The sequence below is a fragment of the Lissotriton vulgaris genome, chromosome 7 (genome assembly GCF_964263255.1).
Source record: "Lissotriton vulgaris chromosome 7, aLisVul1.2, whole genome shotgun sequence".
NCBI classification, from domain to species: Eukaryota; Metazoa; Chordata; class Amphibia; order Caudata; family Salamandridae; genus Lissotriton; species Lissotriton vulgaris.
The window spans coordinates 540394593-540406728 of NC_141695.1; the positions used below are offsets into that span (position 1 = coordinate 540394593).

Below are 12136 nucleotides of genomic sequence, written 5' to 3' on the forward strand. Positions count from 1 at the left end.
GTTAAAAGTATGGGCATTGTAAATCACAAAACAAAAAAATAAAATGTCATTTAGAAAACCAATAGCTCAAACTTTCCTACTGCGAGACCTATTGGCAACACCAGTGCTTGTTTCATATGTACCCCTAAGCATTCTTTTATCTGTCGAGATGCCATCAAGAGTGCACATTCAAGAAACTAGCTTATGAAACAAATACTATAAACAAATGCTTTTGGTAAAAAAAAAAAAACGGTATTTAACATTAATTTACCTTCCTGGATTCGAAGACCCAGTGACTCTTCCCATCATCATCCACCTGGTTCCACCAACGAAGGCCAACCATGAGCCGACCTGTGACATTCTAAAGGGGAGATAAACCAAAGAAAAGCATTTTGAATTTTCACACTCAAGCCCGCTGTCTGAAAGACAAGCACAATAAGGTCAAACATCTATGCAAAACACACTACTAGAGTTCCATTCAGGATTCCAGTGTAGTCATATTCCTTGTGCGAGAGTAAAACTGTTCTCTTAAACAAAGGTGAATACTAGTCAACATCTTTCTCCAATACGTATTCCATCAAACTCCATCATTTCCTTTTACCTTTCCGTTCACCTTAGAAAAACATTTGTAGCAGGTAAGGGAACAAAGGACCCATCCACGTTCAATCGACATAGACTAAGCATGTAGTCAACTCAAGATCCTGTCAAAAGTGCACCAAAAGTTTTGGCATTACAGCCAAGAAAGTGGTCACCTTCTTGCGGATATAGTTACCTTTCTAAGTCGCGATGCCTGTAACCCTTCATCAACTCTGAAATCAATTATAGCGGTACGCCCTTGAGAGCTGCAACAGTTTATTCAAGTAAGGTAAAAGGCGGTTTACATAAAAATCATGTGACATTGTAGAGATGTAGCAGAATGGTGGAATACGTATGGCACAAAACTACTTCCCAACAGTAGCATAGCAAGGGTGCCAAGGACCCTAATGCAAACAAATTATATTCTTTGCTTATAGCGAGTAAAAAGTCAACAAACCCATTTTCTCACAAAAAATGTATGTCAAATTACGCCTAAGTGCAAATTACATTTGAAAGTAGTTTAAAGGTCTGTCAAATTAGCCCACTCCTCTCGCCTAAAACGCCCTACCTCAAAAGGAATATGCTAATTACCAGTATGCATCTGTTATTGGCATGTAGGGCCGCTAACATTCATATCTTGTGCATAGATCGCCGCCTAGTGTTGGGTCCGGATGATTGCACCTTGTTGTCCTGGAAGAGTCTTTGAAGTATCACGAGGTGGCTCCTCCCCTGGACTACAGTGCGCATGGGCATCCTCTCCATCCTTAGATTGTTTTTCGCCATTGTGGCAGAGATGGAGTCCAATACAATACTTTATGACCATGCTTACAGATAATTCTGACTACTACAGCTGCGACAGGCACCGGGGAGGATGGGCGGGCGATATTAATTTTTAGAGGCCCTACATGCCATGAACAGATGCATACTGGTAAGTAGCATATTTCGTTCGAGGCATGTGGGTCGCTAAATTCATATCTTGTGCATAGAATGAATAGCAGTTTCTCCCTTAGCGGTGGTTGCCTGAGCCAGCTGCAGCAGCCTGAAAGAGGGACTTTAGAACAGCCTGTCCTACAGCAGCTTGCTGCTTGGAATGTACATCAACACAGTAGTGTTTGGTGAATGTATGTATGTTATTCCATGTGGCTGCTCTACATATGTCCTCTAATGGAATGTTACCCAGGAAACCCATGGATGCCCCTAGCTTGCGTGTGGAATGCGCTCTTGGGGGAACTTTTAGTGTGCGTTTGGCCTTCTGATAACAAATCTGAATACACTTAACAATCCATCTGGCGATACCTGATTTGTAAATGGGTTTGCCTTTGTGCTGTGGTGAGAAAGCAACAAAGAGTGGTTTAGTCTTCCTGAAATCCCTCGTCCTGTCAATATGGTACAGGAGAGCTCGTTTGACGTCTAACGTGTGCAGTGATCTTTCTGCTACCGAGTCTGGATTAGGGAAGAAAACTGGCAGTTCAATAGTCTGATTAATGTGGAACTGAGAAACTACCTTGGGCATGAATTTAGGGTTAGTGCGTAGCACCAACCTATTTGCGTGAACCTGTATAAAAGGTTCTTGAATGGTTAGGGCTTGCAGCTCGCTAACCCGTCTCAGCGACGTGATCGCTACTAAGAAGGCAACCTTCCAAGTTAGGAACTGTATCTCACAAGAGTGGAGAGGTTCGAAAGGAGGTCCCATCAGTCTGGTCAAAACTATATTAAGATTCCAGACCGGTGAAGGAGGTCTTCTTGGTGGGATGACTCGTTTGAGTCCCTCCATAAAAGCCTTTATGGCTGGCACTCGGAGCAGCGAAAGGTGTTGCCTGTTCTGTAAGTAAGCCGCTATTGCCGCCAAATGAATACGTATAGAACTGTATGCTAGATTGCATCTGTATAAATGTAACAGGTAACAAATAATGTTCTGTGTTGATGCATCCAGCGGGTTTATGTCATGGTTGGAACAGTAAATAACAAAACGTTTCCATTTGGCAGTATAGCAGGCCGTAGTAGTAGGCCGTCTTGCCTCCTTGATGATGTCCATACAATCAGGAGGCAGATTCAGATACCCAAATTCTATGACTTCAGGAGCCATATCGCAAGGTTTAACTGTTGCGGATCTGGGTGCTGAACTTCGCCATGGCTCTCGGTGAGAAGACTGGGTGTAAGACGCAGTCTTTGATGAGGCACCACGGAAAGTTCTAGGAACGTGGTGTACCATGCTTGCCTCGCCCACGTTGGAGCAACCAGGATGAGAGTCATCGAGTGCTGTCTGAGTTTCCCTGCCACCAGAGGTATGAGCGGGGCCGGCAGAAAAGCGTACGCAAATCTGCTTGACCAGTTCATCCATATCGCATTGCCCTGAGACCGTGGGTGTGGGAACCTGGCGGCGAAGTTTGGGCATTTTGCGTTCTCGTTTGTGGCGAACAGGTCGATGTCTGGATGTCCCCACTGCTGGAAGTACGTGCACCTGATGGCTGTGCCTGCTGAGCAGATCCGCCATCTGGTTGTCCTGGCCCGGGAGGTGCTCCGCCATGAGGGAAATGTTCCTCTGAATGGCCCACTTCCACATGCTCTGAGCCAAGTGTGACAACTGTGGAGAGCGAGTACTTCCCTGCTTCTGAATGTAATACATGGCCGTAATGTTGTCCGTCCGGATCAACACAACCTTGTTGCACAGATGTATCTTGAAAGCCTTCATTGCCATGAAGATTGCCATCAATTCCAGCAGATTGATGTGCATCTTCTTCTGTTGATCCGACCATAGTCCCTGCACAGTATATATATAATGAAGGAGATGCGCCCCCCCACCCCAGAAGGGATGCATCCGTCGTGAGCACTATTTGTGGTACAGGCTCTTGGAACGGTCGTCCCTTGCAAAGGTTGCGTGGATTCCACCAATGCAGAGAGTTGTACGCACGACCGGTCACCAATACTAGGTCTTTCAATTGTCCTTGAGCCTGATTCCACTGTCGTGCTAAACACTCCTGGAGCGGACGCATGTACAGTCTCGCGTGCGGGACTATGAAGATGCAGGAGGCCATCATGCCTATCAACTGCAGAAACACTCACGCCTGGAGTGAGTGTTGTGGTCTGAATTTGCGAATCAGCAGTTGCATGCTGTCGATTCGCACTGAGTTTGGCTGGGCTGTAGCTGTCACAGTGTCCAACGTCGCTCCCATGTATTGCTGTACTTGAGCGAGTTGAAGATGCGACTTGGGATAGTTTAGAGAAAATCCCAAACTGTGCAGAAGATGAATTGTGCGGGACACGTGGCTGGCGCACTGCTGGGCCGACTTCGCTTGCACAAGCCAGTCGTCCAGGTAAGGGTAGACATGAATGTGTTGTCTCCGAAGGTGTGCCGCCACTGTCGCAAAGCACTTGGTGAACACTCTGGGAGCAGTGGTCACTCCAAAGGGTAGTACCTTGAACTGGTAATGCGTGTTCTGGATAGTGAACCGGAGGTATTTCCTGTGTGCCTGATGTATGGGTATATGGAAATATGCATCCTTCAGATCCAGAGTTGCCAGGAAAACCCCCTGACTGAGCAACGGCAGGACCTGCTGCAGAGTCAGCATGTGGAAATGTTCTGAAAGGATGTATAGGTTTAAGGGTCTCAGATCCAGAATGGGTCCGAGAGACCCGTCCTTCTTTGGGAGTAAGAAGTAGAGAGAGTACACCCCTGTTCCGTGCTCCTCTAGAGGCACCAGTTCTATGGCCCCTTTTTGCAGCATGCTGGCCACTTCTTGCTGTAATAAGGGTAAGTACTCTGTAGACATAGGATGGTGTCTTGGTGGTATGTTGGGTCGATGGATGTCAGTTCTAAACAATACCCGTACTGGATAAGTTGCCTCACCCACCTGTCTGTGGTAATGCCTTCCCAGACTGGCAGGAACTGCTGGAGTCGTCCCCCGAACGGTGTTACATGGTCCGGGGGCAGTGACAAGACGTCACTGTTTGGTATTTGCTGAGGACCTGGTGTTATTATTTCCACGTCCTCTGCCTTTGGCGCTGTTACCACGGTATCCGCCTCTATTGTTTTTTTTAAAGGTGGTATGTGCACCACCTTTATTGTATTGGGTTTGCTGAGATGTTTGCCCCCTTGACGGCCCTCTACTACCTGAGCGATGAAAAGAACCCCCCCTGAACTGTTGAGACTGCAAGGCCCCCATAGACTTAGCCGTCTCGGTGTCCTTCTTGATCTTTTCAAGAATTGTGTCAATGTCAGGCTTAAACAAGAAATCTGGGTTAACGGGGTGATTGAGCAAACTTGTTTGTATTTCTGGCTTAAACCCTGAAATTCGTAACCATGCCTGCCTCCTTAGCATTACACTAGTGTTAATGGCCCTGGCTGCAGTGTCTGCTGAATCTAGGGCACACTTGATAGAAGCGTTTGATATCAGTTTCCCTTCCTGAATCAACATTTCCGCCCCCTCTCTATATGCATCAGGCAAGTGTTGCAACAATTGCTCTAGGGTATCATAGTGAGCCCTATCGTATCTAGCCAGTAGACCTTGGGTATTGGCTATTTTCCAAATATTCGCCGCCTGCGCAGCAACCCGCTTCCCAGAGGCTTCTAATACTTTGGCTTCTTTGTCTGGGGGAGGAGCATCAACACTCGTTTGCGAGTTCGCCCTCTTCCGGGCATTGGAGACCACCAAAGAGTCCAATGGCAATTGACCCCGGATATACGTAGGGTCCACAGGAGCAGACCTGTATTTCTTTTCAATACGTGGGTTCACCACCCTTGCTCTGGTTGTGTCCTTGAAAATGTCATTGGCGTGCTTAAGGACACCCTTCAGCATGTGCAGCATCTTCACAGATCTGTCAGACGTAGAGAAGGTATCAAACAGAAAGTCCTCCTCGACTGGGTCTGCATGCATGACCACATCATGGTTCAACGCTGCCCTTTCCAGTAGAGCGTTGAACGCCGCAGTATCCTCTGCGGGGGCTGTCTTTACTTGGTAAGACTGGGTGTCTGCCGTGCCTTGATCGTCGAGCACATCCTGCGAGTCATCCTGGTTAGATTCATCAGGATAGTTGAATTGCTTGTCATTTTGGTCATCACCCCCACCATCATCAGTGCGTGTGGCGGAATGAGTAAAGGCTTGTCCATAAGGCCTTACGGACTCGAAAAGAACTGACGAGGAAGCAGAGTCTCTTTTCCTTTTGAGTGGAATTTGATAGGATTCCATTGGCTTTTCCGGCAAGATCTTCCGTTTGAAAAGGGTGAGTCTTCCGTTTGCAGAGTCAACGTACAACTTCTTTGAACTTTCAGAAGGTGGAGTGGAACCGACGCCTTCAGGAGTGGCGGTCGTTCCCTTAAGTTTCGGCATCATTGTACCAGAGTCGGTGCCCTGTGCCGGCTTAGACGTTTTAGGTCTTGCAGTCGGAGGCAGTCCAAAAACTATAGGTGGAGGCCCCGATGGCTGTTTGACTTTTTTACGGCCATCGCCAACTTCGAGCCAGGTGTCGCGCTGGGATTCCCAAAATGGCCGCGGCTTGATACGTCACATTCCAACGCGGCCATTTTGTGCTGGTCTTCGAGAACCTTCACCAGCATCAACTTGTATGCTTCCGGACTGAGGGGCGTCTGCGACTCAAGTCCGTCTTCAGTGTCCATGCCCCCGAGGGCAGTCTTAGATGACGTTGCTCCGTCTCTTTGGGCCTTTGGCACTTTCTTGGATGTACCGATCTTCGGGTTGGCACCCTTTTGTGACCCCGAAGGGGCAATGACACTTCGAGCCTTCTTAGGATCCGATGGAACGAGGCTTTGCGAAACGAATACTGGTTTGACCAGTTTCAGTTTCGATTTGTCTTTAGTCAGTTTCGGTTTCGTTTTCTAAGGCGTACCCACCGAAGGCTCTGAATTATTCTTAGCCGGGCCAGGTTGCGGGGCTGTAGAATGAGTATAAAGATCTTGGCTAAGGCCTTCCGGCGATGCTTCGACCTGAGCCTTTGACAAGACCTTGTCACTTTCGACCCCCGAAGGCTCTGTCGGGTCTTGCTCATCGCTGGAGCCGCCCTCTGCGGCTCCAAGCCATACCGTCATCTCTTACCTCGACGGCTTCATCGTCTTCGACGTTCTCATCGTCTACCTCTTCTCCGTAGTAAGAATCTTGACAGGAGGCCGTGTCGGAGAAGTGCTCCGGTTCCTCCTCTTGGACGCCCTCGTCGTCCCCAGCCTCGAAGATATCCTCCATATCCGACGCTGTCCGCGCCAGTAGTCTCGCCTCACGTCGAAGAGCGAGCACCTCTTCTGACCTGAATTTCGAACAGGCCAAGCAACTCTCCTCGTCGTGGTCTGGATACAGACATCTGTTGCACACAGGGTGCACGTCTGAGAGAGGGTACTTCGCGTTACAGACTGGGCAACGTATAAACGGGGCCTGGAATTCCATCGTCGATGACAATCTTCGATCGAGCCTAAAAGCTGGGAGCACACATGCTTAAGTATCCGGGAAACCGGATAAATTAACTCGGAACCGAACGAAGTACAATACCGACGATTAAAGAGGCCGTTTGGCCTGAAGAAAACAAGTTTTTCCTATAGGTTCCGGACGAGAGTCACGGAACACATCCAAACCCAATGGCGGAAAAAAACAATCTAAGGATGGAGAGGATGCCCATCCGCACTGTAGTCCAGGGGAGGAGCCACCTATCTCGTGATACATCAAAGACTCTTCCAGGACAACAAGGTGCAATCATCCGGACCCAACACTAGGCGGCGATCTATGCACAAGATATGAATTTAGCGGCCCACATGCCTCGAACATTCACTTTACAATGGAGCCTACATAATATTGACCAAGAATTCAGTGCTCCAGGTAGGTCATCCACGTTTTGAGGAAGTGCTGGCATAAGCTCCTCATTTCAGGCCTATTTGGCTGCAATGTTTTCTTGAGAAACTGGCTTAGCGCATGCACAGCTGTAGGAATACTCAGCATTCACCCTGAACATTTCAGCAAAGTTTAGATGTAGTGGATGAGGCAGATAGGTCAGCCCTAAGGAAGGTACAGACGGGCCTGGATGTGAACAAGAGGAGAATGGCGAGTACCCACCGGAGGCCATTCTTTTGGGGCTGCAGATTCGACTAACTGCTTCGTGCGTCGTTGTCTGCCTAACGACAGCTGCTGTTGAGACAAAAAAATTCTCACACACCGACCTAGTCAGTGTCATGCTTCATCACTGGGCCCCACCACAGAGGCCGAGTGCCTCTATGGTGTGCTGCAACGCCAGAAAGACTGCGGAGCTGGTTGTGTGAAGAGCCCCACTGCTATATCACTCAGACACCGGCCCCGCTCCACATCGTCGGGGTCCGGTTCAGAGGCTGAACACAGGTTTTCAGCGGGCTGCGAGCGTTGAGGGCGTGAGTACACCCGGGTCACAAGATCGCTGATCTCCAACAAGAATCGAGCTAAGTGCCACCCGAGATACGGGTACCTAACAACTAAGCTCTTTCTTTCACAGGATGTGCCAGGTACGCTCCAACCCCCCTCCCGAGACCCATGGTGCAAGTAGCGCCCATTTTTAAAGTGAGATATGAATCCTGAGTACCATCTTAGGGGGTCACTGACCTTTGGTCCATTGATCCCTTCATAAGGAGTACATATATTATGTTTTTAAACTCTCTCTCCACCTCTAGTAGGTTTTTAAACACTGTTTCACTCCACTTCCCAGAGTTACCAATATCATCCCCATAGGGTTACGTGGATGGTGTTAAAAACTAGTGTTTACTTTGGGAACACCACTTAGGCCACATTTAAGGAGCACTGCTACCAAATGCAACGTTATACATTAACTAATTATGTTAATTGTTTGTTTGTGTTTGTCTGTGTATTTCACTCCACAGGTGCTGTTATACTCCTTATTTTGGAATGAGCAATCTGCTCTTCCTTTTTTTCTAAAGCACTTCTTCACCCCCTTTTCACTTTCACGCCCCCAGGTTAGGGTGGACTATTAGAGTGTCCATACCGCCGGGGTATAGTCCTGACTAATGCCTTGGTAAATTGAAACCACCCTTATGGCAGAAACATGTTGACTGATTGTATTTTCTGAATGTAACCAATCCTAAACCTTGGCATCTAAATTCAGACACATAATACTCCATATTCGTGTCTTAGGGATCACATATTAAAATTCTTTTTTTGATACCCTTTTAGACACTTTTAATTTTATTTACCCTCACAACACATCCCTCTTCACACAACCAGCTCCGCAGTCTTTCTGGCGTTGCAGCACACCATAGAGGCACTCGGCCTCTGTGGTGGGGCCCAGTGATGAAGCATGACACTGACTAGGTCGGTGTGTGAGGGCTTTCCTATCCACTCAAAGTGAGTGTGTGATCCTTACCTATCTCGCTCCTATTCCGTGGCAGCACTGAGACTGACCGTACCTCTCTTTCTTTGTTTAATTGTATCTAACTGGGGACTGAGAGAGTGTCCTTGATTCTCCCTACCTCTCCCATTGTTGTCTTGAGACAAAAACATTAACATTTTTATCCTGTCTTTGGGACTATCGATCATTGGAGTTTAAATCAAGGTAAGGAGGGCTTCTTTGTGCCACGAAGAGAACCGCTGAAAAGCAATAGAGAATATTTGCTCTCTTAACATTTAGATGACACAAAGTGAGAAAACATTACTTAAATCCTTTAACGCCCAACACTATGGCTTAGAGGAAAAAGCGGACAGCATCAAGACATCGCTAAAAGATATGAGAAGTAAACCGAAGGATCTGACTGGCAGGGTTCTTTCTGTGAAACCCAGTAGAAGGAACTGAAATGCCTGGAGAGGTTATTGTAAGCAAACTTACAAAAGATACTGGCTAAGTTACTAGGTATACAACTTGATGAAAGTTGGAGCATTGTGACCAAAGTCTTTCAGACGCTACTCCAAACTCAAAATAATCAAAGGGGAATTCTGGTACCACGGTGGTGGTGGTCAGCTGAGATAATGGCTCGAACCCAGCGCATGGCAGTTCAACAGAATGCAGTCAAAGGAGAGATGCACGTTTGCTGATATTTCGGGACTTGAGGCCACAAATGTTTGCCAAGAAAGCGCTAATGAATAACAGGTAGGAGCTCTTGAGTGGAGGTGTTCTGGCATTTGTGCATTACCCAGTGAGATTGCGTTTGAATACCAGGGAAATAAATCTCTATTTTCACAGGTGGATTCTGACAAGGCCTTCCTGGAAACTGGCAAACTGCACCCACAGGGTATGGAGAGAATTAAGTTACCACTGGATGCTGGTCTGGAGGGGACAGTGATGTTTCCCCTATAAAAATATTTTTGAATTATATTTCTCTTTTTCTCCACGTGATTTCCCCATGCTCTCACTTAACAAGAGCTCAGTTAATCTTTTGGGATCATCCTATTCGGTCAATGCCCATCTTCTAAATTATGGTTTTGCTTGCGTTTAAGTAATTTCCTCAGCTGAGACCGTTTTGCATAAAAGGAGAATGTTGAATCAGCAATGCTTTGATAAGACACGTTCCTGACTGGATGGTTGAATTCTCAATCAAACTATGTGAAGCTAAAACTAAAGACTCGATTCTAGAGACGTTTCTGCAACAAGGTGTGACTTGCGCTCAACATCTTCTTAACTTTACAGAAGTCGTTCTATTGGTGGAAGAAAGGTTTGTGAATTGGGAAATACATGATTCGACATAAGCTCCAATCTTTATCAAAATGTATTAAGTTATTTTTATAGTCCCACATTCAATTTCAAAGATTATCATTGACTGCATACAGTACAGTTAGGAATCTACTTAGGCATTACAGCCATCTCTCTGGGAAAATAGACTTTACAAATATGGGCAGATAAACAGCAGGCCTGCTTACATGAACAACAAGAGGTACAAAACAGGTAGCTTAAACGCAAGATGTCTCAAGCTGCACAGGTATAAAAAAAATTGAGACGCCCAAGGTTTCTTCAGAAACATAAGATTAAACCTGTGACCATGACGGTAGATCATGCAGCAGTTGCAGGAGCCTCCTAAGATATCTTGCAAGAATAGAAGAAAAATCATTAACAGAACAAACTTCTTGTCAGCTCATTCACTCAACTGAGAGTGTTTACATGCACCTATTTAAACAAGCCTTAAAACAGGGGGAAACATTGTATTGGGTGACTCGCAACTCCCTTTCTTCCAGTACCTGTTTTTGGGACCAACAGCTAAGCAGGTAGAGGATTAACTTTCATAAATCTAAAGGGGTATCAGGTTCTGAACAATAAGTGTCAGTTGTTAAAGAAATTATAACACATTCCTATCTATATGGAGAGGTGAATTAAACAAAAAAAATGTTTTCCCTGAACTAACTTCACCTGATTAGTGCACAATCACTGCAATTCACTTTTAGAATTCCAAATTTCCCTGAATGTAAAAAAAGTAAAGAGGCTTTGTATATTGTTTATCAATAGATTTCCAACGGTGGCACTGGAAACAGCAGATTTCTAGTAACTAGCCCAGATTAAGAGTTATTAGCACTACCATTGTCTGTCAGAGGTCAGCATCCAAAAATAGCACTCCTAATAAAGGTCAGAAGAACTCTAATGTGCGCTTCTGGGAAGTGTCAGGAGGCGAGGGCTGGGGCTTTGAAGGTGTCCGTTTACAAGGGTCAATTTTATGACACCAAAGACAGAAACCAATAATGGAACATTCGGATTGTGGTTATATACTATGAAATTCAAGTAAGAACTTTTCCTTATTAAAAGTCAAACAGACGACCATCGGATAGGGGAACACCTTTTGAAAGTAAGAGTGAGCATTATTAAGTAAAAGTTATTGTGCTATCGAATCCCACAAGAAGTGAAACTCCAGCGAGATTTCAAAGTCTCAGTGGCATTCTTTACACCACATCTATAATGAATGTGCCCCTCAGACTCTTGAGTCGGACTGGGAGGTGGTGGATCCACTGTGCTGAGGCAATCATCAGATCACCTGCATTTCTCCCAAGGAGATCGGGACGTTCCAGGTTTGTGCAACGATTACACCCAGCAGCAACAAGTTTTATCTTGAGGATAGTGCTCTGCCGAATTGCGGATGAACACTGCAGGCTAATGGCCAAAGAAAGATCTAGACATATATATAGGATATGATAGGTGTGTTGTTTAAAGACATGGTTTATTACAGTAACCATGAAAAAAACCATGAGGAAAATACTTTACCCTAGTCACTGTTTGTTTGACAATGGGACGTCTAAAACTTACAAGCACTATTAATCCCCCTTTTGATCCAGAGGGAACCTGACACATTTTGAGAACCGGAGCCCAGACTCCGCTTCTTTTTTTAGGTCTTACGTGGCATTGCAGTGCAAAGCGCTGCTCGCCTCGGCAAGATTTATTGTGAACAAGGTGTTTCAGAAAAGGGCTTTAAGCCCTGCCCCTTATTTCCATTGGCTGGCATCACCGTTTATGCTAAAATGTGTCCTGCCATTGGAAATGAGGGGTTTTGGTTGACGCCATTTCGCCTCCGAGCCAGACTGGGTTGCCTGCTTTGCTGCTGTCGCAAAGCAATTTCTTATCTTTATGGGGCCATGTGTATCTTTTGAAATGGCTAACTCTCCCTTATCCCTGTCTTCGCAATCTAATT

The 12136-nt window shown here is 46.1% G+C and overlaps 1 protein-coding gene across 1 annotated transcript in view; it reads right to left on the reverse strand.

Annotated features, from left to right (window-relative positions):
• The window catches only part of TVP23C (trans-golgi network vesicle protein 23 homolog C), a 110281-nt gene that overhangs the window by 37157 nt on the left and 60988 nt on the right, over positions 1-12136 (reverse strand). Inside the window, exon 4 of the mRNA XM_086930614.1 lies at positions 251-340. Within this exon, the coding sequence (XP_086786740.1) occupies positions 251-340 (90 nt within the window). The remainder of the gene's footprint in view (positions 1-250; positions 341-12136) is intronic.